Source organism: Hydra vulgaris, chromosome 08 (genome assembly GCF_038396675.1).
Source record: "Hydra vulgaris chromosome 08, alternate assembly HydraT2T_AEP".
Classification (NCBI taxonomy): Eukaryota; Metazoa; Cnidaria; class Hydrozoa; order Anthoathecata; family Hydridae; genus Hydra; species Hydra vulgaris.
Window position 1 is genome coordinate 34,627,460 of NC_088927.1, and position 26,729 is coordinate 34,654,188.

The following is a 26,729-nucleotide window of genomic DNA, read 5'->3' on the forward strand; positions in this document are numbered from 1 at the left end:
GCATTAAGTTACAGTTTTCAAACTAAAAAGATGAATGTTTTTTTTTTCTACATTAAAAACAAAACTATCTATATATATTTTTTTGCTTGCTGTCTATCTAAAGCCATGTAAGTTGGTTTAAAACCATGTTTTTTGATGTTTTATTTACAGTTACAGTTAGTTTTATTTTACAAGTTCATCTAATTATATGATTTTTATGTAAGACTACCCATTTTTATGTAAAATTCATTTTTACATGACCCAAACATGTCTGAAAAATTGTGAAAATAAATTACGTTTCATTATATATGAAAATAAATTACGTTTTATTATATATTATGATTATATTTTATTATATATACGCAGGTAAATGTTTTTTTTTTTTTTTTTTTTTTTTTTTTTTTTTTTTTTTTTTTTGCCATATAAATTTATTAAAGTCGTAAAGCATAATATAAATACAAATAGCAGGGGCAAGAAGAAGACATAATTGGTCTTATCACCAAGCCCCTTAGTCTATACCGTAAATATAAGACAACAAAAATTTAAAAACGTAACACTATATAATATAAAACATTTTTATAAAGACTTAATAGAATAAAAATCATCGGTCCTAAAGTCCTACTTTCATATCAACTCTTGTTTCAAATCAACTCTTGTTTCAAATCAACGTTTCATATCAACTCTTGTTTCAAATTCATTAATTACAACACATTCTAGTTTATGTTTCACAATAAATTATATGTAAAAAATAAATAAATTAAGATAGAATCGAGAAGACATGCAACTTTCAAATTTTGCACATTACAGTTTTATGGTCTAATAAAGGTACTACCGCTTGAAGCAATTGATTTTTTTTTAAAAGTTGTAAATTGTTTACTCGTTTTACTTGAATCATCAATGAATATAGAAGTTTCATTTGGTATTAATTATTTTTTGGAAAGTGGGTGAAAGAGAGTCCAGTTAGTTTTGTCAATATTTACTGAAAGTTTATTTACTTTGAGCTACTGAAAGTTTATTTACTTTGAAGTTCTATGTTCATAATTTCAAATAATAAAGTAATGTTGTTATGCGATAAAAATTAATTTGTGTCGTCGTAGGGTAAAGTAGGGTAGAGCGGGGATAGTTGAGCACAGGGGCAAGTTGGGGACAAGTTGGGCAACTAAAATATCTCAAAAATTACTCATCACATGGCAAAACATCTAATGGATTAAAGATAGGTATTTAGAATGGTAATAATATAAGCATCAAATGGGTTGTTGGACGGTTCAGTAACATGCACGGACACTTTTTCGATTTTGGACCAAAAAAAAAAATTTTTTTTTTGCTATTTTTCTCTTAGATGCTTAAAAAAGTATTTATCTGGAATCACTTAAGTGTTTATATTTTACCCATTTATTTGGCTATTGATTATACTTATCCTTTTTTCCCCAAGTCTTATAGTTCTTTTTATAACCTAACTGATGTGTCGCCTTGTCTAGTATGTGTCGCCTTGTCTAGTATGTCTAGTATGATGTGTCGCCTTGTCTTGTATAATATGTCTAGTATAGTGTTGAGCAGATTTGACAACGATTAATAAAACGGCTCTTTCAGACACGAAGATAAAATTTCGTTTGGTAAACATTTTAAGGTTCATTCACACATTTAAATTAATCATTATAAAATACTCATAACAATTATAAGGTAATATCTTAAACCCTTTTTTTTTATAAATATATTATTATGGTTTAAAATTATTTGATTTTTTAATATTTTAAAAATATTTTTACTTCAATATTACGTGGTCAATAAAATATTTAAATTGAAAAGTTCTTGAATAAATTTTTTAAATTAATCTTGTTTACTATGTTTCTATGTTTACTATATTATGATTTAAAAAACATATAACCAATTTAAAGTATATATAATCAAAACATATACAAAATATGATATTTCATTTATATTTTGATTATTTATACTATATATAAATAATTTATATATATTATTTAATATTACTATATTTAAATAGAAAACTTTAAATATTGGTATATAACAATTAGAGTGTGTGTATACACACATACTAACACACGCACACATATATGTATATATATATATATATATACATATACATATATATACATATATGTATATATATATATACATACATATACATACATATATATATATATATATATATATATATATATATATATATATATATATATATATATATATATATATATATATATATATATATATATATATATATATATATATATATATATATATATATATATATATATATATATATATATATATATATATATATATATATATAGGATGCGTAATTATAAAAGTAAAAATTCAAATGGTGCTTTCACAAGCCAGCAGCTCAGTGATGCAACAAGTTCTATTTTGGAGAGGAAAAAAAGTGTTCTGCAGCTGCTAAAGAACTCGACATCAAGACAATGACATTAACAAGATACATTTTAAAACTTAACTCTAGTAGTTACCCATCTATGGGTTATTCCAAACCTAGATTAATTTTTTCCCAAGAGCAAGAAAGCGCCTTAAAAAATTATTTATTGCAAATGGCATCTATATTTTACAGCTATACTCCTAAAGACGTTCATTCTCTTGCCTATGAGTGTGATCTTCAATTCAAAATCAAAATACCAGATTCTTTGACGGTAAATAAGATGGCTGGTAAAGAGTGGATGACTAGTTTTAAAAAAGAAATCCTCAATTATCTATAAGGAAACCTGAAGCAACTAGCCTTGGTGGGGCAACATAATTTAACGCTGCAAATATAAAAGTGTTTTTTGATAAGTTAGGTGAAGTTATGGTAAAGTTGGGATAAGTTATATATACAAATTCAGTGCTTCACAAATATGGAATGTTGACGAAACTGGTGTATCTACAGTTGTAAAAACTAGTAAAATTGCGGCTATAAAGGGCTAGAGAAATGCTGGTGCTGTGACATTTGGGGAAAGAAGCACTAATGTCACAACGGTAACAGCTGTATCTGCCTTTGGAAATACAGTGCCTCCAATGTTTGTGTTTCCTCGCAAAAATTACAAAGATTATTTTGTTAATAATGATCCACTGGATACAAAGATTATTTTGTTAATAATAGTCCAATGGTCCACCAAAAATTGTATCTGATTCATTGCCATTAGCTATAACGTGTACTAACATTACAAAGGGTTTTCAAAAAACTGGTGTATACCCGTACAATGCAAACATTTTTGCTGATTATTTTTTACTACCATTTGTTACAGACCGTATAGAACCAGCAAATCTTGTATCTGAACTATCACACGGAACTCATTCTGAAGTACATTTAACATCATCTTCAGGTTAATCTGTCAAAAATAGTATTAATAAAGAGACAACGTTACTTATTCCTGAAACTAAAGCATTTTCTCATGAAACTGTGCGACCTTACCCAAAAGCAGTACTAGAAAAGATACATTTGACGAGACAAAGAAAAAGGAAAGCTGCTATTCTAACAGATACTCCAGAAAGAATTATATTAAAACAGCAGCAAACTAAGAAACTTAAAAAAGTTGAAAAACAAAAAAAATTATCTACCTGTCAATTTCTTTCAAATAATAATAAAGAGCATGGTAATAAAGAGACTCAGTTACATCGTATATTTAAAAAGTTAAAGAAACAAACAAAAAAACTGAGAAGAAAGAATTTTAAAGAAACCAAAAGAAGGTCTGCCTGTCAATCTTTTGTAGATCTTGGTAATAAGGAGACTCTGCTGCTTAGTATATTAAAAAAAGTTAAAATACAATCATACAAAAAAACTAAGATGACAAAAAATTAAAGAAAAGTGCGGAACACGATTATGCTTGTCTTGTATGTTGGGAAACTTATTCTGAAAGTCTACCAGAAGAAAATTGGATCCAGTGTCAAGGTTGCAATCAATGGTCTCATCAAAAATGTGATTCACATTCTGGTCAAAACAATATTTTTATTAACTGCAAAATTAAAATTGAAGACTAACATTAAGTTATTATTTTATCATAATATTAACAAGTTTTGTTCAAAAATTTGTTTACAAAGTTGTGTTTAGTTTTAAGATTAAAAAGTTTTGTTTTGTTTTTATTTTAGTCTCAAAATTATTAGTTTTTATATTCATATCTTAAATAATTTGTTAAAATTGAAAGTATATATTTAATTTATAAGGAAGTTTTGGTTTTATAGTTAATAGAGTTAATAGTTGCCACAGAAATACATTTATTTTTTTGATTGCTCAACTTACCCCACACAATTGCTCAACTTACCCCGCTGGGGTATGTTGAGCAGCCTAATAAACTATAGACTCTATTTTCTAAAACAAATCGAAAAAAGTTTTTTTGTCTCAACCATTTTTAGCAGATCAAATTATCTTTCTAATAGTGAAAAAATTATATTAATTATATTAATCCGACCATTCAAGAGATCTGTTAGATTTAGTAAAAATTGCCGAACTAGTTCCACCCTACCCCATTTTAACCATAATTAAGTTCTTTAAATATTAGTGTCTATTATAGTCTATTATAAATTATTTTCAGGTACAACTCCAACCCAAATATGAATCCAAATTTTTGTGTAATATTATGTAACGATTCTTAGAACTGGCACCAATCAGACCTATATCTTTAAAAATATTAGTATTGTTAATTGTTTTTGCTTGTTTTTAGTAGGATATGATAAATAATTATTTTTGTTTGTTTTTAGTAGAATATGATAAATAATTATTTTTAGTAGGACATGATAAATAATTATTTTGAGAAATAATTAAATAAGGCATTTATCTCCGGGATTTAATGTGTAAAGAAAAAAGATTTGATAGATCAAACAACATATATAACTTTCATAAAAATTATCTAACATCTGCATAATATACGAAATGTTTATGAAAATAAACTTGTATATAAATATATCACGGGTCTTCCATAAAGTACGTACGAAGGTATAGGGAATTAGGGTGGGGGGATAGGTTATCAAAAAATGATGTTATATATATATATATATATATATATATATATATATATATATATATATATATATATATATATATATATATATATATATATCTGTTAAAGTAATAATTGAAAGCTAATTAAAATAAAACATTAAGTACTTAGTTAAACTTAAATTAAAATTTTGTTTAACAAATATTTAAGTGGTATCTTCTTAAGGAGTGAAAAAAAATTCATAAAACCTGGCGGTCAATTTAGCACATAGTGACTGATGCGCGTTCTAATTTTTAGCGTCTTTTTTTTAAATAAGTTTACAAAATAAACGGACATTTATCCGACATTTTTGCTTTGCTAAGTTCATTTAGTAAGCATTTTATTATTTACTGAAAGAATTTTTTTAAAACACTAACATTTTAAAAATATAAATGCATTTTATGTTATTAAGAATATCTCATTTGTTTAAAAGTTTTTTAATTGATATGTAAGCTTTGTTTAATCAAGGAGGTATAATAGGCTGGAGAGGGAACGAAGCCGAAAATCGTTTAAAATCGTAGTACTTTTATACGTTCTAATCGTAGTACTTTTAATCGTTTTAATCGTAGTACTTTTATACAATCCAAATGGATTACTCTCTTAAAAGTTGACTGGATAAGTTTTTAACAACTGTTCCAACTATCAAGTAGTAATCACAACAAAAATCATGATTTACATAAAGTAATCGTTTATTGAGTACCTCAATACTAGGTATAAATATCAAAGTTTTAGACGATCTCTACTACTTGGTTGAACCTTATCTTTTGCTTCCCCCTTTGTTACGTTCTTAAAGAATGTTTTTTCGGCAAGGAACTTATTATATCTCTCCAGGATTTTATTTTCTGTTCTAGCATTTTTGCTGGATTTAAAAACAAACTGCTATATTCTAAATATAGAGATAAAAAATACCTTTTTGTAAATCCGGCAAAAATACTACCAATTCTCATCTAGACATTAATTAATTCAATTCTAATCTAGAAATTTATTATTAGTCATTCAAAAAGCACAAAATAAAAAAATAACAATAAACTAACTCTAAATATTTTTTACGAATATTTTAAATCTCCACTTTTTGTTTGCATCACTTCAACTGCTTATGACGTTATGAAACATTATCATTAGATAACTTTTGTTAAAAGTGGAATCGGATTGGTTAACTTTAAATTATGATAATTATGCGGTGTTTATGTTACTACTAAGACAGTTCTTTAAGAAATGATGTATTTTAACTTCGTTCTCCCTCCAGTCTAATATACCTCCTTGGTTTAATCAAAACTTAAGTACAAAAAATCTTTGACGTCAAAAATAACGTTTTTGTAAAAATACAATGTGATAAAAATACAATATGTGATAAAAATACAACATGTGATAATAAAATATTGTAAAGTAAAAAGAGTTTTCAACTCGTTGTAGGTTATAACATAGAGATTGTTTGCTACTCCTAACAATTATATTTGCAATTGCTACGCCCAAAAACTTTACTAATCAAAAAGATATTACTAATCTCCTAAAGATTTAAATTAGAAGATATTTCTCATTTTTGACGGAAATCAAAACTGTTTTTGTCTCATAACTTTGTTTTTATATTTAGGTAAGTTAATTTTTTTTTGCAAACAGAGTTCTAGATTAATTATATAGTATTAAAACTTTTGTTGTACATGTGTTATTTAAGTATAAATTAACTCATGTAAAACTTATAACAAAAATAATTCAAATTGAATATATAGAATATTTTTTTAAAAATTAGCAAAATGTATAAAATACTTTACTTTACATAATAATTTTTTTTTTAAATTGAATATTTGAATGTATTTTGTCAAAGTGAGTTTGATATGATTTTTTTGGTGGACCAAGAAAATCATATCAAACTCACTTTGACAAAATACATACGCCCGTTTAACAAAAAGCGATTCAAATATCCAATTTAAAAATAAAATTATTATGTAAAGTAAAGTATTTTATACATTTTGCTAATTTTTAAAAAAATATTCTATATATTCAATTTGAATTATTTTTGTTATAAGTTATACATGAATTAATTAATACTTAAATAGATGATGTTAGCATTACAATTTTTCAAGCGTAAAACACGTAATAGCACAAAATCAAACTTGGTGGAAGTCCTAACCTACATGTGGCTCTGTAAATTGGAAGTCCTATTCCTCTTGTGCAGGGAATAATACAAAGAATGAAAAGCTGAACAAAAATTATCAATTCTCAAGCAATTTTCATTGAGGAGTAGAAAAAATCTGACCCATTGCAGGTCAAATTTTGCCCACTTCTTGATGAGAACTGCTTGAGAATACAAAAGGAGACTCAATGCCTAAAAGATGTCTTGAAGTCATTAAGGCAAAAGGAAGACTATTAACTACCCACACACAAACAGATTATTCAAGATTTTTTTTTTCTGAGTAATAATTATCCAAGTGATTTTTCACTTTTAACTGTAAAATTTTAAGTGGAAAAAGTTCATATGTATAATCATAGAAGTGATCATAATGTATAAAAGTTAATTATCCTAAATAACCTTTAATATGTATAAAAGCTAATTATCCTAGATAACCTTTAATGTCCATTTATGAAAAATCTTTAATGCACATTTATGAAAAAACCTGGAAAAACTAGACTCAATTGCAATTTTTTTAAAATATAAACATAGACATAGCCAAGTTTGAAGGTGATCTTTCTCAAGCATAAAAAAAAAACTGCCGCGATCCCTGTTAACCTATATTTGAGTTCACTTTGTCACAGATTCCCAGAAGTTAAAGTGAGACCGGCAACTAGATTTTACAAAATTAAAGGTCAAGCAAAGCTTTTCTCCTTAAATTATAGGCATTTTCCTCTAAAGTTTTTCTCCTTAAACTATATGCATTTTAATCTAAAGTTTCATTTACCTAGTTTACCCACTATTAGCATCCCATGCTTATGTAAAGTGGTCTTACAAAAGATTTTAGAAAGAAAACAATAAAACAAACAAATAAAAAACACCGTAAAAGAACTTTCATATGAAATTCGAAATTCTTAAATAAAGTTGAAATAAACATTATATATATTCTCTATATTACAAAAGCAAACAAAAGAAGTAAAATCTAATTTAAAAGTTGATAAATATGTATAAATAATATAAATTTTTTTTTGATAAATATGAATAGGATCTGCTGAAAAAGAATATGCAGGGGCAGATTTTTTATTAAATTAAGTAATTGCAGTAACTAGTTCTAAACTTCAAACTTTTCTAAATTCATCCATGTTTTGGTAAAAAATGTGCTGATTAGAGCTTGGTAACAAAATTACCCTAATGTGCCTAAAATTGCGGGAAAAAGAAAGAGAAATGGGCAGGAATTTAAATTTATTATTTGCTAAATTAGAACTAAATTTTTCAAATAAATTCAAAACTTCATTAAAAAAACATTCCAAGTTTAAAATTTATAACCAAATTATTTTTACAACTTTAAACGAGTACACATTTTACATATAATTTCTAGGCATATAATTGATGAGATTTTAAATCCTAAAAAAAATTTACACCTAGCCTAAGATGTAAGGAATTATGTTTTAAAAAGCAATTTTTCCCACAATTAGGAAGGTGATGTCTACTTTGGGCATATTTGTTACCAGGCTCTAATCCATGTAATTTTTGCCTAAAATACAAAAGTTTAGAGTTTAGAATATGTACCTGCATATTCATATAATACATACCTGCAAGCTACTTAACTCAAATACCAAAAAATCCTGGATGCCTCTGAGTATATGTACTATACATAAAAGTATATATAATATTTATATATTTATTAAATATATAGGGAAGAGCGAGGCATATCGGGGCAGTGGGGCATAACGGGACAGTTATGACTAAAGCCTTATATCTAAAAATTATTTTTCCAAAAACTTTTTTTGATAAAACATCTTAAACTATTGTGCTTCATTTTCGTAAAAAAAAAAAAATAATTTTAAAAGTACCAAAATGCATTTGTACGAAAAACAAAATTTGCGTACTTTCTTAAGCGATACTACGACAAAAAATTTATATTGAAATATTGCTAATTTGCTTTATTCGTAAAAGGTTTATATTTTTCAGACAGTATTTTTTACTTTTTGAATAGTTTTAATTTCAGTAAAATGACTTTTATGGAGCATATCGGGACAATCGAAATATCGGGACAACAATTGATTATATTACTACCATTTTGTTTACAGTTAGGTGATTTTATTTTAATCTAAAATACTATTTTCATTATTTAGAAAAGCAATAATAGTAATAAATTCAAAGAAATTGTTGTTTTATTAACTTCAATTATTAATAGTGTTTAATGTAAACAACGATGGTAAGAAATTATATAAGAAAGATTAAAGATTCAAAATGGTATAAAATGCAGTTTTAGCTGTGAACAAAAAGGAATAAAAACTTAGAATTCGAAAAGCTGCTGATTCATATTACATATTTAAATTTGCTCTACATTGGCATATTGCTAATAAGCCAGCTCATCAAAAATGTTACCAAATAGTTTAAGGGTATTTTTTTGTGTGATTTATGTGACCATAATACTTTTTGTTTAATTTTAAATTTAGTTGCAGTTACCAGTATAATAATATATACTAGTTTTGCCCTACTTATATTTTAGAACAATTTCTTAAATTTGTTAGTTTAAGAGTATTTTATAATAAAACACAAAAAGTTTTTTTTATTTTAGTTGTTACCGTAAGATTGGGTGGCTTTGGCCCTACGGGATGACTTTAGCCAAAGCAAAATTTTTGTTTAAAAATGGTTTAAAATCGATACCTCAAGGTATGCCGGTTAATGCTTAGTAGCAAATTGTGGGAAATTTATTATTTATTTAGTCTAACTTAGTTTACTTAACTCGAGACTTTGTGATATTATTGTAAGTTGCACTTTAGAAGAAGCACCTAAAATCCGAATTTTTTTAGGTGTGTAAACTTTTACATCGATAGCAGTATCTGGAGAAGGTTTTTTATTGGAATATACACTGAATTAATTTTAAACCATTAGTGTTTGATTCTATCTTGTTTTGAAAGCTTAACAGTTTATTACTTTTTTGCAATTGAGATTAAAAAAAAATAGGTTGTCTTTGGCCCACTACATAGGGTGACATTGGCCCGGGCTAAAGTCACCCCATGTATTAGAGTAAACCTTTTTTAGTGATAATTTATAGATATTATGGTAGTTACTATGTTGGAATGAAAAATTTTGAAGTAGCAATGCAATAGAAAATCATTATAACAGTTTGTATTAGTAAATAGCGAAATTTGTTTAGTTCTTAGTTTAAATATGCCACAAAATTACAAGCCAAATCGTGGAAAAAGAAAATATGTTACTTATTCTTTAGAACAGTTAGACAATGCATTAAAAGATTTAAAGAATGGTTTAATTACTCAACGACAAGCAGCTTTGAAATACGATATACCAAGATCAACATTAAAAAATAAAATAAAACAGACATATCCTAAAAAGTATGGTGGTCAGCAAATATTTACATCAGAAGAAGAAGACATGTTTAAGGCATATGCAATAAAATCATCTGAGTTTGGTTATCCTGTTGATAAATATGATTTAAGATGCATAGTAAAACGGTATTTAGAGAAAAAAGGCGTCGTTATACCTCAGTTCAAAAATAATTTTCCAGGTGGCGATTGGATTCGATCTTTTTTAAAAAGAAATCCAGAACTCACAGTAAGATTTGCAAGCAACATAAAGGGAAAGAGAGCAGAAATAGGAACGATAGGATTGATAACTACTTTATAAATCTATCAAATGAAATAAGTAATATATCACCTGATAATATATGGAATTATGATGAAACCAATCTCAGTGATGATCCAGGTAAAAAAAAAAAAAAAATTAACAAAGCGTGGATGTAAGTATCCTGAACGCATAATTAATTCTACAAAGACCTTGTTCTCTGTAATGTTTTGTGGCAATGGTGAATTGCTACCACCTTATGTTGTTTACAAAGCTGAGTCGTTATGGAATACATGGATGGAACATGGGCCACCAAAAGCACGTTATAACAGATCAAAAAGTGGTTGGTTTGACTCAACATGTTTTAAGGACTGGTTTTTCTCTTTACTTCTTCCAAGACTTAAGAAGGCTCAAGGAAGAAGTGTCATTATAGGTGATAACATATTTTCACATTTGAGCATTGCAGTACTGGATGCATGTCAAAGCAATAACATAGGATTTATGGCACTACCAGCAAACTCTACACATCTCACGCAGCCATTAGATGTTGCCTACTTTAGACCTTTGAAGATTAACTGACGCAAAATATTATGTGAATGGAAGGAGAAAGAAAAAGGAAGGAGAGTTGCTTCTCTTCCTAAATATGAATTTCCTAGACTTTTAGACCGTTTAATTACCAACTTAAATGAACATGGGACTGATAACCTTAGAGCTGGTTTTCGCAAAACTAGAATTTTTCCATTAGACAAGTCTCAAGTGCTTTCATGACTACCATGTTGTAATGTAGGTTTAGACTCAACTACTGATTTAGTAAGCCAATCATTTTTAGATCATTTATGTAAGTCACTGGATGATCCCTCAGATGGTTCTAAAAAACCAAAGCGACGTAAAGTATGTGCTGTCCCAGGTAAAAGTTTATGTTCAACAGATATATCATCTTGTGTTATAAATGAAAATAATAGATTAAATTCAAATAATGTAGATACACCTATTAGTATTATAAATACAATTGAGACCAACAACATTGACTTTGCTGGCCCAAGTACAAATACTGGAACTACTGAGACTTCTAATCTAATTTTTGCGGATGTAAGTTTAGTCGTAGAAAGTCATACAGAATCTTTAGATCATTCAGCATTAGGCAAAAAGAACTTTCAAAATATTGATAAAACAAAAAATGTTTGTAAAAAGGAGAAATTGTTAAATCTTGTAGAGAATTGTTATGTAATTGTTAAATGCAATGGAGAGTTAAATCCTGGACAGGTTTGTTTATTTATTTTGAATTATTTATATTTAGCTAATCAATTAGTAAACTTTATAACTAATTATTTTAATAACTAATATTATTTAATGTAATAACTATTGAATAATTTTAAAGTAACTTTCGAAGTTTTTTTTTTCTGCAGTTGAAAAAATTAAGAAAAAATGGAGCAGAAATTACTATTATGAAAAAAAATGGACTTAACTGGAAATGGTCACTACCAGCAGTGCAACTTTTTTTTTCCCCAGTCTGAAATAGTCGATTTTATTGAGGAACCAAAGAAAAATTCAAAAAGAGGAATTTATTCAGTTCCAGAACTTTTGCACTAAATTTTTAAAAACATTTATTTAGTCATTTTTGTTTACTTTATACCTAAACTGTTTTGTTTACTTGGTACCTATACTTGTTTAGTTTGTACCTATATTTTATTTACTGTATACAAGAACTTTGTTACTAAATCTTTTTTTGTCACTTTATTTTTGTAAATTTATTTTCTTTGCCTAAATATTGTTGTTTTTATTGTTGTTTTGCTTCCTTTAGTCCCTTTTTACAGGGTTGGGCCTTCCAACCCTGTCGCCCTGTGTGTAAGTCACCCTTACACACAGGGCGACTTGGGCCCACCATTTAAACCACCCAAAAGATACTTCAGGTAAATAATTTTCAAATGGGAGACAATAGTTCTAACTATCTATTCTATGTACTTCTAATAGTACTTAGTGTTTGAGGAAATAACTTTTGTGGCTTTCATGCAATAGACATTAAGGTGCAAAATGGGCCAAAGCCACCCAAAATTACGGTATTTCTTTTTTGTGATGTATGGGTGTATGGGCGTGTAATTTGTATAGGTGTGTTACTTTTTTGAGATTTTTGAGATATCACTTTTAAAGATTTATAATTAACGAATAACTGCTGCTTTTTAAATGTCTCGATTTGTCCCACCCACTTGCAAAATGTAGAAATTTTTAGTTTTCGATACCTTGGTTGTCATAACTTATTTTAGAACTTTTTTTTTTTGTTTTTTTGTTTTCTTGTATAAATGAATTTTAGGAATCTTATAAAAAACAGCATAGGCATTGGAACATTGGGTGCAGGATGGATATCTTGTGCCCCCCCCCCCCCCCTCTCCAAAATGTCACTATTCGCGATTCAAAACAGCGATAGCTTTATGCACTCCGAAGAAAAAAAACTTTTGCATTCAAAAGTTTTTTTTTTTGAAAGAGTTTTTGCATTTGATAAGAAAGTATTTTAGCTTATCGATATTTGTATTTAAGTTCCTGATGTTGATGTGTATTAATGTGAACTTTCCTATGTTAGTTAGGAGTTCAGCTTTAAAAGTTTTAATAACAAAATATGTAGAGTCAAATACTTTTCTGTTGTAAAAGAAAATATCGCCCTCATATAAATCAGTCGCAAAAAAAATATTTTCAGTTTTGAAAACGTCAAAACGCAACTTTTGAAAGTCTATTGTTTTAAAGTCATTATCCACGACAAAAAAGAGAACTAAATTAGGAATTTTTCAAAAGAGTTCGATTAGTAAAAAAATCTCATTGTACAGAGTACAGACTCCATGAAAATGAAATAAAATTTAAAAAAGCAAAACTTGTTTTAATGTTTGATCTTGCGTAGTGATGAATTTGCTTCAGAATTACACAGGAAGGCCATCGAGAAAGCTACCACACTGAATCTCGAGCTGCCTAAGGCACAGCGTAGTTCCACAGTTAATGCTCCTGCTCGTTTCTTGCATGGAGCAAACAACAAGGTTGACATTACAGCACTCATGGAGGAGTTTGTGGCTAAAACCCGTGAACGTTCATCCGTATTTGGGTATTTTTTACAGTAACTGTAATTATTTTTGGTAGATTTTGTTTTGTACCAAATATTTAAATATAATGATTTAAAAAGAATTGCAAATCTGCATTTAGCAGGGTTAATTATGCCTAAAAAAATTTTAGTGAGATAACGCCCCCCAAACACCCCATTCAGGGGGGGATACCTCTTCCCAAACCCGACCCATATCTTCCCCCCCCCCCCCGTCTTTAAACACTTCCAGCGCCTATGAAAAACAGTGTTAACAATGATTAATTTATCCGCGACTAGCATTTATTTCTTAAGTGTCCCTATATGCCCCGCTCTACCTAACTATACATAAAAGTTATTTTTTTTAATTTATACTTAAAGACACAGAAAAAATAGACAAATTTAAAAAAATATTTAAATTTTTCATTTTTACTTTCTTTACAGGAAAATAATGAAAGCCTCATATCGCTAACATTTTTTTTTCCACAAGGATTTGCAATAGAAAATTACTGCGTAAAGAAACAAAAAATAAAACCGTGCAGTCTTTTACGAATGAAAATTATAATTGGACCTTTTAAAATAGATATATTTTTTTACGAAACTTTTTACCAAAAAATGACATGCAACCTTTTAGAAAAATTATATACTTTGCATATTAACTTATATACTTTAATTTTACCACTTTTTACCTATATATTTTTTATAGCACTCTGTCATGTCTTTTCATTTTACTCTGTCGTGTCTTTTTGTTTTATTCTGTCGTGTCTTTTTATTTTATTCTGTCGTGTCTTTTATTTTATTGTAGTGTATTTTTATTTTATTCTGTCGTGTCTTTTTATTTTATTATGTCGTGTCTTTTTATTTTATTCTGTCGTGTCTTTTTATTTTATTTTGTCGCGTCTTTTTATTTTACTATTTAGTATTCTTTTATAACGTCTAATAAAAGACTTGATGTAAAAAAAGAAAGTTTCCCGTTAACAATTAGAAAAAAAAAGAAAAAAAAAGATGACTAAATAAAAATACACCATGCCATATATAATAACTTGTAACCATACAAACCATAATTACCATAATTTGGCACCATACAAAAAATAATAAACTATCAAATATATATATGTAATAATAAATATATAATTGACAATGTTGCAAAACTAAAAAAAGGAATGAATTTCATTACGTGCATTTAAAAAGTCATGAATGTATTAAAAAATAGTGTAGCAACTATGAATTACAAAAAGAAAAGCGCCAAATTAACGATACAATGACAAAACCAATTCATTTGAAACGCAGATTGAGTCATGCATTTTTTAGCATTTGTAAGTCACTTTTATTCATTTAACACATAAGTCATTCAAAAGATCAAGAATTGAATTGAAATTGGAAAAAAAAAACTGAATGTCAAATGATTTTTCTGCATGCATTTTGACGTAGAGTGAAGAAATTTTTTCTTTCTGGTATTTTACTAAGAACTCTATATTTTAATTCAGAATATTTTTAACTTCACGGAACGTTTTTCCATAAATCGAGGTAAACTTGAATTTTTTTTTAAAATAAGTGTTTAAACTTGTTGTAGATCGTATTTATTATTTGATTGTTCTGTTACCCACCGTGAACGTGGTTAACAGAATCTCTGATAATTACCAATCAAATAAGTTAATTTTATTACCTTAATAATGATTCCAAAAATTCTCTAATATATAAAACGATTTTTACAAATCATAAAAAATAGTTGATAATATATGTTATATAATTTTAAAAGTTATATAAGATGTATAAGTTATTTAGAAACGAATCTCGGACCGGATGGAAGCGGTCCGAGTCCGAGAAAACCTAACCCTCAACCTTCCATTTGAAATTTCAGAACAGTTTTAAAGAAATTTTAAAGATATTTTGTTGAAATGTTAAAACTTTTGATACTTGCATATTTTAGAAAGATAGGTAGTAGATTATGTTCCTGCTCTTAACGGACATTTTAGAGACTTCTTTAGAAAATCATGAATATTTTAAATAACAATACATTTAATTCCGGTGTTATTCATAACTTATATCACGCTAATAAATTTTTGTTTTATTTCCAACATTCTTTTTTAATGGTTTTATTAATTTTTCGACACCATACATTATTCAATTATAAAAATAAACTTTACATCTGTTTTAAAAATATACTCAATACAGTAATAAATAAATTTTTAGTCAGAGTGCAGAATAAATGTTCCCGTGTGCAGAATAAACGCACCCTTTATACTTTGAGTACAGAATTAACGTTCCCGCCGGTTTATTAGGCACTAAAAATCCTAAGCATTTTTTCCAAGTTACTAGGATTTTCGTAACTTATATCACGCGTTACTAATATTACTAGGACCACATTTTCCCAAGTTACTAGGACCACATTACAAATTATTTTGCTAAAATTAAAGTTCTTTTACTAAGATTCAGTATATAAATGAAATTTAAGTCTTGCGGTAAAAAAAGTTGGGGGCGTTTTTTTAGCACCTCAGAATTTAAGTTTTTTTACAGTTTCTTTTTGGATAAACAGTTTAATTTAACTAAGCTTCGTTTAGTAGTAGAAAAAAGTACGAGTTCGAGAAAAAGATAGCAAAAATCTCTGGAAAAACCAAGTACATTTTTGATTGGTCGATAAAAATGCACATATTTTATTTTATGACCAACACAAAAACAAAAAAAGTTCAATGAATTTAGACTATTCAAAAACAACCAGATATTTTTTCAACGATAAAATAGAAAAAAAGAGAATTCAAGTAATAAAAATAATAAATATTTTTTAATGTAAAAAAACATAAATAGTAATAATAACAAAAAAAACAACATAAAAAATTTTATAGTATTATTATTGCTTTTACTATTAACTTTTTTTTCTTGGGGAAAAAAGTTCCGTGGATTCTAGCGGATTCTCGGTGCATTTTTAAAACTTTTAGTTTATGAGCCTTTGCAGAAACTCCATTAGAGTTTCTGCGGAGGCTCTTTGAAAATTATTTGTTTAACAAAAATAATATAAAGAAGAACCATTTAAAAATTTTTACATTCTTTTTTTGGAACATCACTTTTAATTTGCGAAAGTTTTTTATTTTATCAGATAATCAAGTATACGTTTCAAAAATATGCTAATTGTATTGACTATTCTTATCCAATTGGCTGCAGCAAAGATTGTTCCTGGTAAGTATTATACATTTTGTTCGGGTTTTCTATAGTGAAAAATTTCAAACATATAACGTAAAGCAATAAGTTACTTTTTATTTCCTAATTGCACTGTCAGAGCCAGTGAATAGTTTTTTTTTAAAATCATTTTAAAATCAAAAGGGTATACTCTATGGTATAATACTATATGGTATTTACTCTTAAAAATATATTCATTAATAATAACCAGAGGCGATTTTACGGGTGTGTGTGTGTTCCACCCCCACCCACCCCCCAAAGTAACTGATTTTCAAGTTATAGTCGGGATTTTTACAAATTTAATCGGGTATTTTACACAATTCAGTCGGATAAATATTAATTTTAGGGACCTTTTTTTTGAGCTAGTCGGTACTTTTCAAAAACTCATCTCCCCCCCCCCTCATTTTATTTGTAAGATCACCTCTGATAATAATTAAAACTTTTACTACATAAAGTAAATACAATTCTTAAAGTGTATTTGTTGTTCTTAAAATATAGAGTTAAATAGTGTAACTGAAATATATAGGAGAAGTAACATAAATATTTCTTAAATCTTAAAATTATTTTTTTGATATTTTCATAAAATACCTTTACCATTACAGTATTTTATATTTTTTTTTTAAATTTTATACTATTTGTTTTTAAACCACCCAATCTTTCTTTCTTTTTCACAATATTTTTAGGTTTTTATTTTCAAACTGTAGGCGTTTTTCAACTTTTTTTTCAAAACTCTTTCTTTATTGCAGGCAATGGCACGTTTATGTTTAATGGCATTTTCCCAGAGATAACAGAAGAAGAATCTAATACACAGTCAGGATTAATGATGATAGAAGCAATGAAGTACGCAATAAAAACGGTGAGAACTTATATATATATATATATATATATATATATATATATATATATATATATATATATATATATATATATATATATATATATATATATACATATACATATACATATACATATACATATATATATATATATATATATATATATATATATATATATATACATATATATATATATGTATATATATATATTATATATATATATATGTATATACATATATATATGTATATACATATATATGTATGTATGTATGTATGTATATATATATATATATATATATATATATATAAAATATATAATGTATAAAATGTATAAAAAATATATATGTATGTATGTATATAATGTATAAAATGTATAAAAAATATATATGTATGTATGTATGTATGTATGTATGTATGTATGTATGTATGTATGTATGTATGTATGTATGTATGTATGTATGTATGTATGTATGTATGTATGTATGTATGTATATATATATATATATATATATATATATATATATATATATATATAAAATATATAACAACTATGAAAAAGCAATTTCTATCTTAAATTTAGATTAACGAAGATCCCAGCCTTCTCCACGGCTACAAGTTAGACATCAAAAACATATATACCGTGAATCAAATAAATGACGTGCGACAAAAAATCTTAACAACCTTTAAAGAAAGGGTACCATTTCTAATTGGTCCGTATTCTTCTGAAACATCTTACATTGGAAGCATTTTAACCGGTACGTTCAGTCAAATAACAATCAGCTACGGCGCAACATACAGCGATTTTGACACTAATGATCATAACCATGAATATATGCTAAGAACAGTTCCTTCAGATAAATTCCGCATTCAGGTAAGCAATTGACTTTTTTTTGCAGTATTAGAAAAATTTTTACCTTATATAATTACTTCCAAAAGATATATTTAAAATACATCTTTAAATCTTTGGAGATAAATTCATTTTTAGTACAAACTGAATATATAGTGTTAAACCGGATGAATACAGTATTTTTTCCGAAAAAATACTGTATTCAACCGCAAACTGCAAACATTTCTATTTTAACACTAGTGTTAAATGAGGATGTGTTACAAAAAATTACCAAAATGAGAGGGCTGTAAACTTTACGTGGTCATTACATACGAACGCCAAAAGATTTTTTCATGAAATTTTAATACTGTCAATAAATTTGTATCTTATTTTAAATTTTCAAACAAATTATGTTTAAAATGTTATAACCACATTGACTGTCATTATAACTTTATAATGACAGTATAACATCACAGTAAAATTTTCCATAAACTTTTATATGATTGATTTTGTCCTTTAATGTAATTTGTGTTAAAAGAATAAAAGAATTTCATTTTTATCATTCCTATATATAATATATACATTATGAGATACAACATATGATCATTCGAAGATATAGAATACGATGATACAGTGAGAACATTGAGAAACAATATTCTAAATATTTTGTAAACAAGCGAAATTATTTTAGTATTTTTAGTAACATGCCCCAAAATATAAATAAATGTTATGAATGAAAGCTAAGATTTTAGGCACTGAATAGTTTAGAAAAAGTTTTAAAATGTTTTGTAAGATATTTAATTTAAAAATAACGTTTATTACTATTTTTGTTTGTAACTTAAAAGTTTATTGCTGGTAACTTCTTGTTTTAAAGTCAATAATTTTTTCTCCTAAAATAGATAGATTTAGGGAAGACTGGCATACCAGACATTATCTAAAACAATATTTATTCTTCACCTTATCCAATGAATTGTAAAATCTCCTAGTTACATTACACTAACAGATTTGCAATAAAGCAAGAAGATTGAAACCAATATAGTCATTAAATAATTTATTTAGATTTATTTGACATATTGGTTATTTAGATTTATTTGAGATAAAAATTGGTTGATTAAAACCAAGCTGTTAATAGTAACAAGATTAACCAGATGGATAGTTACAATTATTAAAGTAACTGATTTATAAATCTCACTACTTTATAGATTTCTTTTAGTATTATAACTACTTGGTCATGGTAATGGAATCACTAATAGCAAATACGGTTATTTATACTGTGGCTAAGCTACAAACAAAAATAACCTACTTGCTATAGACGATTTTATTAAGTTCGTATCATACATTGTTAATATTGGAAATAAGCTACAGTAGCATACACTATTATTGCAAGTAAGCTACAGTAGCTTACAATTAGTGGCGATTCTACAGGTAAGTGTGTGTGTGTGTCATACCCCTAAGAGTACATATTATTGCAAGTAAGCTACAGTAGCTTACAATATTATTGCAGGTAATCTACAGTAGCTGAAAATACAACCACAAGTAATCTACAGTAGCTTACAATATTATTGCAAGTAATCTACAGTAGCTTACAATATTATTGCAAGTAAGCTACAGTAGCTTCCTATATTAATACATAGGCTATCTAGAATAACAATACATACATATATGCAAAAATATAAACATACATTACGACTCATTAATCACTAACAACATCTTAGTGAATTTAGTAACCGGTTTCATAAAAATCATAAAAAAATAGTATTATGAGCCATTCAGTAAAATTTATCAACATGCCTTTTTTTTAGGTTATTGATTTTGCTTATTAATCTATTTTTATCTCATTAAATTGCATTTTGCTGAGTAATCCGGCAACTGTGTAACATTTTAAAGACAAACTTTATAAAAAATTTACTTTTAAACAAAAATGAATTTTTTTTTACTGCTATTATCACAAATGACTAAAGCTGTTTTATTCTATTTGACCTCCATCAGCTCCATAGACCTGTTGAAGTCGACCTAAGAATGACCAACAAGCATTGATGATATCAATATCTGGAATACTCTTCCAAGCTCTCGAGATTACTGTAGAGCCTTAGTACTGTTATGGTGCTTCTTACATGCTTCCTTCTCAACAGTCGTCCACATAAAATAGTCCAAAGGGTTCAAGTTTGGATTTGAAGGGGGCCACTTGTAATAGAGAGGTGCTATTGAGATTTTAAATTAAAGATTAAAGATATAAGCAGGTGCATCATCTTGCTAAATTACATAATTACCATTTGGATATGTCTTCTTTATCCAGGAAACAACTTTTATCTGTAAAAGTCTCAAATATTATTCAATTTGGTCAATTCGACGTTTCGAAACAAACACTGGAGGGCATCTCTTTCCATAATTTCCAATAGCACCCAGGATCATCACAGAAGCTGGGTGTTTTGTTTTAAAGGCATACTTGATATCGTCTAGAACATCTTCAACTTTATTAGTGCTCACATACAAGGTATCTGAGCACTGATAAAGTTGTTTGCCAATTAACTGTTCGCCTATTACTTTGTCAACTGTGAATAATTTTTTATCAGAAAAAAAGAGGATGAATCTTCATGTGATATTTGCCAATTTAAAAGCTTTTGGCATTGTTCTTTTCTGAGTTCTTTTTGATTTTTGGTTATCAAGTGTTTTTTCACCACAGCCCTCTTTAGGTCAACTCATTCTTGACTTAACCATAGCCCTCACTTCAGGTATTTTATTACCTTTTGAATTGTAAAATTTGACAGCTTCGACTTCTTGGCCCGGGTGTGGATAGATCAAGTTGATTCTCGTAAGACTTTTTCTTTGACATACTGATAAATTTTTTTTGTTCTTTCTGTTTGAACCAGAGTGTTAAATTGTCTTTCAACATCTCCGGGTTCATTAAATAGTTTTTTTACATAAAAATAGCAGTTTTTGAGCACTTCAGTGCTGATATTATCTCAAAAGTAGTCCTGACTGAAGCATAGCCAATATTATCTTTTTGCTTCCTGTGACTCTATTTTTATTGAATCTTAAAATGTTTTTGCGTCATTTGTTTATATATGTATCAAGGGCTCAAAAGAAAAAAAACAAGCAGTGCCACACATATCTAAAAGTAGTTGTTGGGGCTTTAAAAAGTAGCATTATTCAGTTGCTGGGTCACCCAATACAGTCAGTGACATTATTAGGGTTAAAGTTTATTAGAATTAAATAAAAATAAAAAAATTGTATTATGAGCCTAAATATATCTTCTTTTCAATTATTTTTGAAACTATTGCTCATTGTCAAGAATTTATAATAAAAAATATCAAATTAAATTTAGGTAGCATTGGATCTCGTTAAGAATCTTAAATGGAATTACTTAGCAGTGATCAGTTCTTATAGTTATGACGGAGAAAGCGATGCAAGACATTTTATTGCAAAGTTACCTACAATTGGTGTTTGTCTAGCTGAAAAAGTAAATAAATCTTTTCCTAATTGTTTAGAATATTTTTTTTTTTGGTCTTATAAATTGTTAATATATCAATATTATTCTATTATGTGTATATACACTATTATTCTACTATATATATATATATATATATATATATATATATATATATATATATATATATATATATATATATATATATATATATATATATATATATATATATTTATATATATTTTTCTATTTTCCATTAAAAAATTTTCAGATTGATTTACCAAATAATCCATCACTAAAACAATATGAAAAAACAATTGATGCATTAATAACAGACAAAGAAAAGCGATTAAAAGGAGTTATTTTGTTTACAAACAAGAAAGACACACAAGAATTATTTTCAATAATAAAAAAACAACTTATGTATAAAAGGTTTGTGTTTATTTGCATTTATGGTTGCACAAACTATGCTGAAATTATCGAAGGAGCAGAAGATATTTTAAATGGTACATTAAGCATTGATATTGCATACAAAGAAATGCCAGGATTTGAAGCATATTTTACTAATCTTGAAATTACAGAAAATTCTGATTCATATTTTAAGAAAGCTTGGCAAAGTGTATTCAACTGCTCCTTATCTGGAGATGATTCAAAGAGAAAAAAATGCACAGGTAAATAATTTCTCATTTCAATAACTTTACTCTAATAATTTTTTTACTAATTCAACTTCACCACTTTACTAACCAGACTACTTTTTTTTGTTTACTTCTCCAATATACTAAAACTTTTTAACATTACTACTGATCCAATATCCTCAAACATGATAATCACTTTATCACCAGACTACTTTTTTTCTTTACTTTTCTTTAAACTTTTTAACATTACTACTGATCCAGATTTTGTGAGAGTTTTTCTTCTCATAACATCATTGTTATTGCTAAAATTATTGTAATAAATTGTTTGCTGCTAATGTTATTGTTTTCTACTGCTGTTTATCATACTGAATGGTATAGCTTGTTTTTTTCTACTATCCATAATATTGAATGGCTTGGCTAATGAATTTGATTACATTAAATCTCAAAATATTGGATTTTACAATCTTTCAGTATTAACTTACCAACTTAAAAATAAAATTTATTCAATTGAAATATTGAAAGAAAAAAAAAAAACATTTTTAAATTTTGACCATTTGATTGAAAAATTCTTGATTTAAATATTTTCTCAGAAATTTTTCTAATTCACCTTTATACAATTAAAAAAATACTGAAAAATGACTTTACATAGTTTGAAATTCATGTAAGGCTTTTCTTCATTTTACCAGAGATGTAGATTTCGAGAATTAAGTCTTAGTCTCCAGTCTCATATTTAACTGTCTATGTTTTAGTCTTGAAGCTTGAAGTCTTGATCACGAAAACCTGGAGTATTGGTCTTGGTCTAGGACCTATACTGTCTTGTACTTTCTTGATCTGTACAAAAAATATCAACACAATGAATGGCTCGGTAATTTTTATTAAATGTGTTTTATAAGTTATAAAGTCAAAGTGATACATAGTTGTCTGTTTTACTTCTTGCATAAAGCACTTAAACAAAATATGTAACCTTTACTTAACTTTTTTTTTTTGTAACTATAGTACAAAATTTCTTATTTCACAATGTGATGGTGATGCATCATTTCTTAATGGTACATTTTGTTTTTAACAATACAAGAAACCTGTTAGTTTTTTGTTATTACTAAAGTTACCTATTGTAGACTGCAACAGTGTACTGCACAATTCGCGATAACATAAATTTATAATACATAATTATGTTATCGCGATGTGTAATGTGTGATATGTGTAATTATGTTTTATTATAGAGTAATGTGCATAAATGGTAAAATGGTACATCAGCTAAAGGCAGTATACATACATATTTGACCATGAGTCCCATTGTGTTGAACTTCTAAGAACCTAAGTCTTGATTTTGGTCTTGTGAAAATCTTTGAAGTCTTGATCTCAGTTCTGGGATTGACTTTTTGATGTCTTGGCTTTGATATTAGTTTTGAAGTCTTAAGTCTTAGGGTGGAATGCAAGAAGCGAACTTGAGTCAAGTTCAACTTGAACTTTACATTGTAACCAATAGCGACAGAGTATGGGTTTTCCCCTCAAAAAATACTCTGCCGCTATTGGTTACAAAGTAAAGTTCAAGTCAAACTTGACTTGAACTTAAGCCCAAATGTTTAAGCCCAAATGTCTTGATCTTAGTTTTGATCTTGACCTTCACTGTCTAGGCTACATCTCTGAATTTTACTATTAGGAATTTGTATACATAGAATGTTTATTTAATAAATAAAATTTATTGTCTGCAATCACTTTATGTTCCAATTCTATATCCATTCATATTTTAAATCCAAATTGTATATTTATATTATATCCAATAACTATCCATGCCTATAATCCATTCATTAATAGATTAGTGCTCATAGTTTATTGTCATTTAAAATTTACAACTGGCTTTTTTATTGCTCGATGGAAAACCTCACATATCTAAATCTTAAAAACTTCATTTCTAAATGGGCACCTATTATCCATCCCATAGGCACCTATTCATGATATTTTAATATTTTTGATAACATATTAAAATGTTTTATTTTCATTTTTAGGCAAAGAAAAATTTACACGTGGTGTAGGATACTATCCTAACACTCCTGTTCAAACAGTTATGGATGCAGTGTATGCTGTTGCTGATGCAATACATGTATACCTAAGCTATGTGTGTCAAGATACTATGATTTGGATGCAAGGTAAAGATAGTTGTGTACTTGATACCGAAGACCGTAAGATGTATTCTAGTCATGTTTATCAAATGCTTGTAAGAATGTCATATACAGATGGCACACTTGAAGATTTTAAAGTACCTTACAACCGAATTGCTGAAACTGTTAAGTATGATATTCATCAACTAATATTCAACAATGGAAGCTCCAAAAATATAATGAGAGCAAGTTGGTCTCTTAACAGACCTGAATTGCATTTATTTCCAGATGAAGTACTTTCAGGCAGTAAACCAGAATTTGACTTAAAATACAATAATGAAACAGATTTAGCACCAATCATAACTTGTAGCAATGAGTGTCCTCTTGGACACATTAAGATAAATGATTTAAACTTGGAAAAAGAAAAGTGTTGTTGGAGTTGTAAAAGATGCCCTTGGAACAGCATATCTGTTAACAATACATGTGTAAAATGTAAATATACTGAAAACGTTGATTTTGAAAAAAATTTGTGTAAAACACTTCCAGAAATTCATCTTTATATTGGAGGACAAAACTTACTACTCATACTACTACTGTTCTCTATTATTGGTATTTGTTTGCTTCTATTTTTCACAACATTGTTTATTTACCACATCCGTAGTAAAATAATGAAGCGATGCGGAAAAGACTTATTCTTTCTAATCTTATTGGGAATAGGGATGTTATTTTTAAGTCCCATTCCATTTATGGTATATCCATCAATGTTAGTATGCATTTTTAGAGGTGCTCTTCCTGGAATGGCTTTTCTTATTTGCTATGCACCTCTATTTCTTCGAATAAGTCGGATTTATAGAATATTTATTTATGCAAAACAATCTGTGTACAGTCCTGTACTCATCAGTGTGCAATCACATGTGATTGCAGTTTTAGCAATAATATGTGTACAAATGATAGTAGCTGGTATTTGGTTCACAGAAAAAACACCAATGGCTTCATTTATTTTAACAGAAAAGGGTGATTACATTTCATTTCAGTGCTCTGGTAATGAAAGTCCAGTATCTATGTTCATCAATTTAACGTTAAGCTTTATTTTTATGGTATCATGCACGATACTTGCCTTCAAAACACGCCATTTTCCAAAAAATTATAATGAAGCCAAATTTATTGGGGTCACACTATACATTACATGCGTACTCTGGGCAGTGTTCTTACCCACTTATTATTTGACAACAGGTAAAGGTATTTTTTTGCGAGAATATCTTCTCAGCACATTGTGTATTACTATTGGATTTGTTAATTTATTCGGTTTGTTTGGTCAAAAAGTGCGACTTTTAATGTTCCCAAGGAATCAAGATCAAGATGCTAACAACCCAAAAACATGGTCAATTAGTCATTCAAACGAATCACAACTGCTAGAATCAAAAACAGGAAACGCTAAACTATAAAAACTAATCTTTGTGTTTTTAATATAAATCTATAAAAAAAATGTAATTATCTATTATCATTATTATATAGTTAATAGGTTTAGAGTAAATGTAGTATAGTATGGATTTAGTAAACCTTTTTAAAATAATAAACTTTCACCATTTTTAATACAAGTATTGTATACTAGTAATTTAATTAATGATAAAAATGTAATGGATGTCTGATGTACAAATAGTTTAAATGTAATTTTGCATATTGGTAATATTTAATTAAAAAAACCAAGTTATGCAGTTTCTGACAGTTTTTTTTTTTTTCTTTCAAGTATTTCCATGTAAGTAATAATGTACCATATACCAGTTGAATGCTTTACTTAACTCTACTTAATGAACTCTACTGAATGAACTCTACTGAATGAACTCTATTGCTACTGATTGCTTTTTATAACTCTAGAACAGTAATGAAGGGTGTTTAAAAAAGTAATAAAGAGTGTTTAGAAAAACAATGGAGTAAGTAAAAAATTTAGTGAGATTTAAATTCTCTTTATAAAATGAAAAAACTCCTGTTAAAACTTTTATTTTCAACCCAAA

General features: G+C 27.5%; 2 protein-coding genes across 3 annotated transcripts in view; one reads left to right on the forward strand and one right to left on the reverse strand.

Annotated features, from left to right (window-relative positions):
- On the forward strand, positions 1–26,432 carry LOC101241819 (metabotropic glutamate receptor 3). Of its 2 annotated transcripts, none has more exons than XM_065803516.1 (7): positions 1–107; positions 16,815–16,894; positions 17,641–17,750; positions 18,311–18,601; positions 21,882–22,016; positions 22,255–22,654; positions 24,625–26,432. In XM_065803516.1, exons 2-7 carry the CDS (start codon positions 16,840–16,842, stop codon positions 26,160–26,162), a joined length of 2,529 nt encoding a protein of 842 aa, XP_065659588.1. In that variant the 5' UTR covers positions 1–107; positions 16,815–16,839; the 3' UTR covers positions 26,163–26,432. The 2 variants fall into 2 exon arrangements, with proteins under 2 accessions (XP_065659588.1, XP_065659587.1); XM_065803515.1 differs by lacking the exon at positions 1–107 and adding an exon at positions 15,030–15,247.
- The window catches only part of LOC105847469 (uncharacterized), a 54,269-nt gene that overhangs the window by 24,569 nt on the left and 2,971 nt on the right, over positions 1–26,729 (reverse strand). The gene's annotated exons all lie outside the window — the stretch shown is intronic.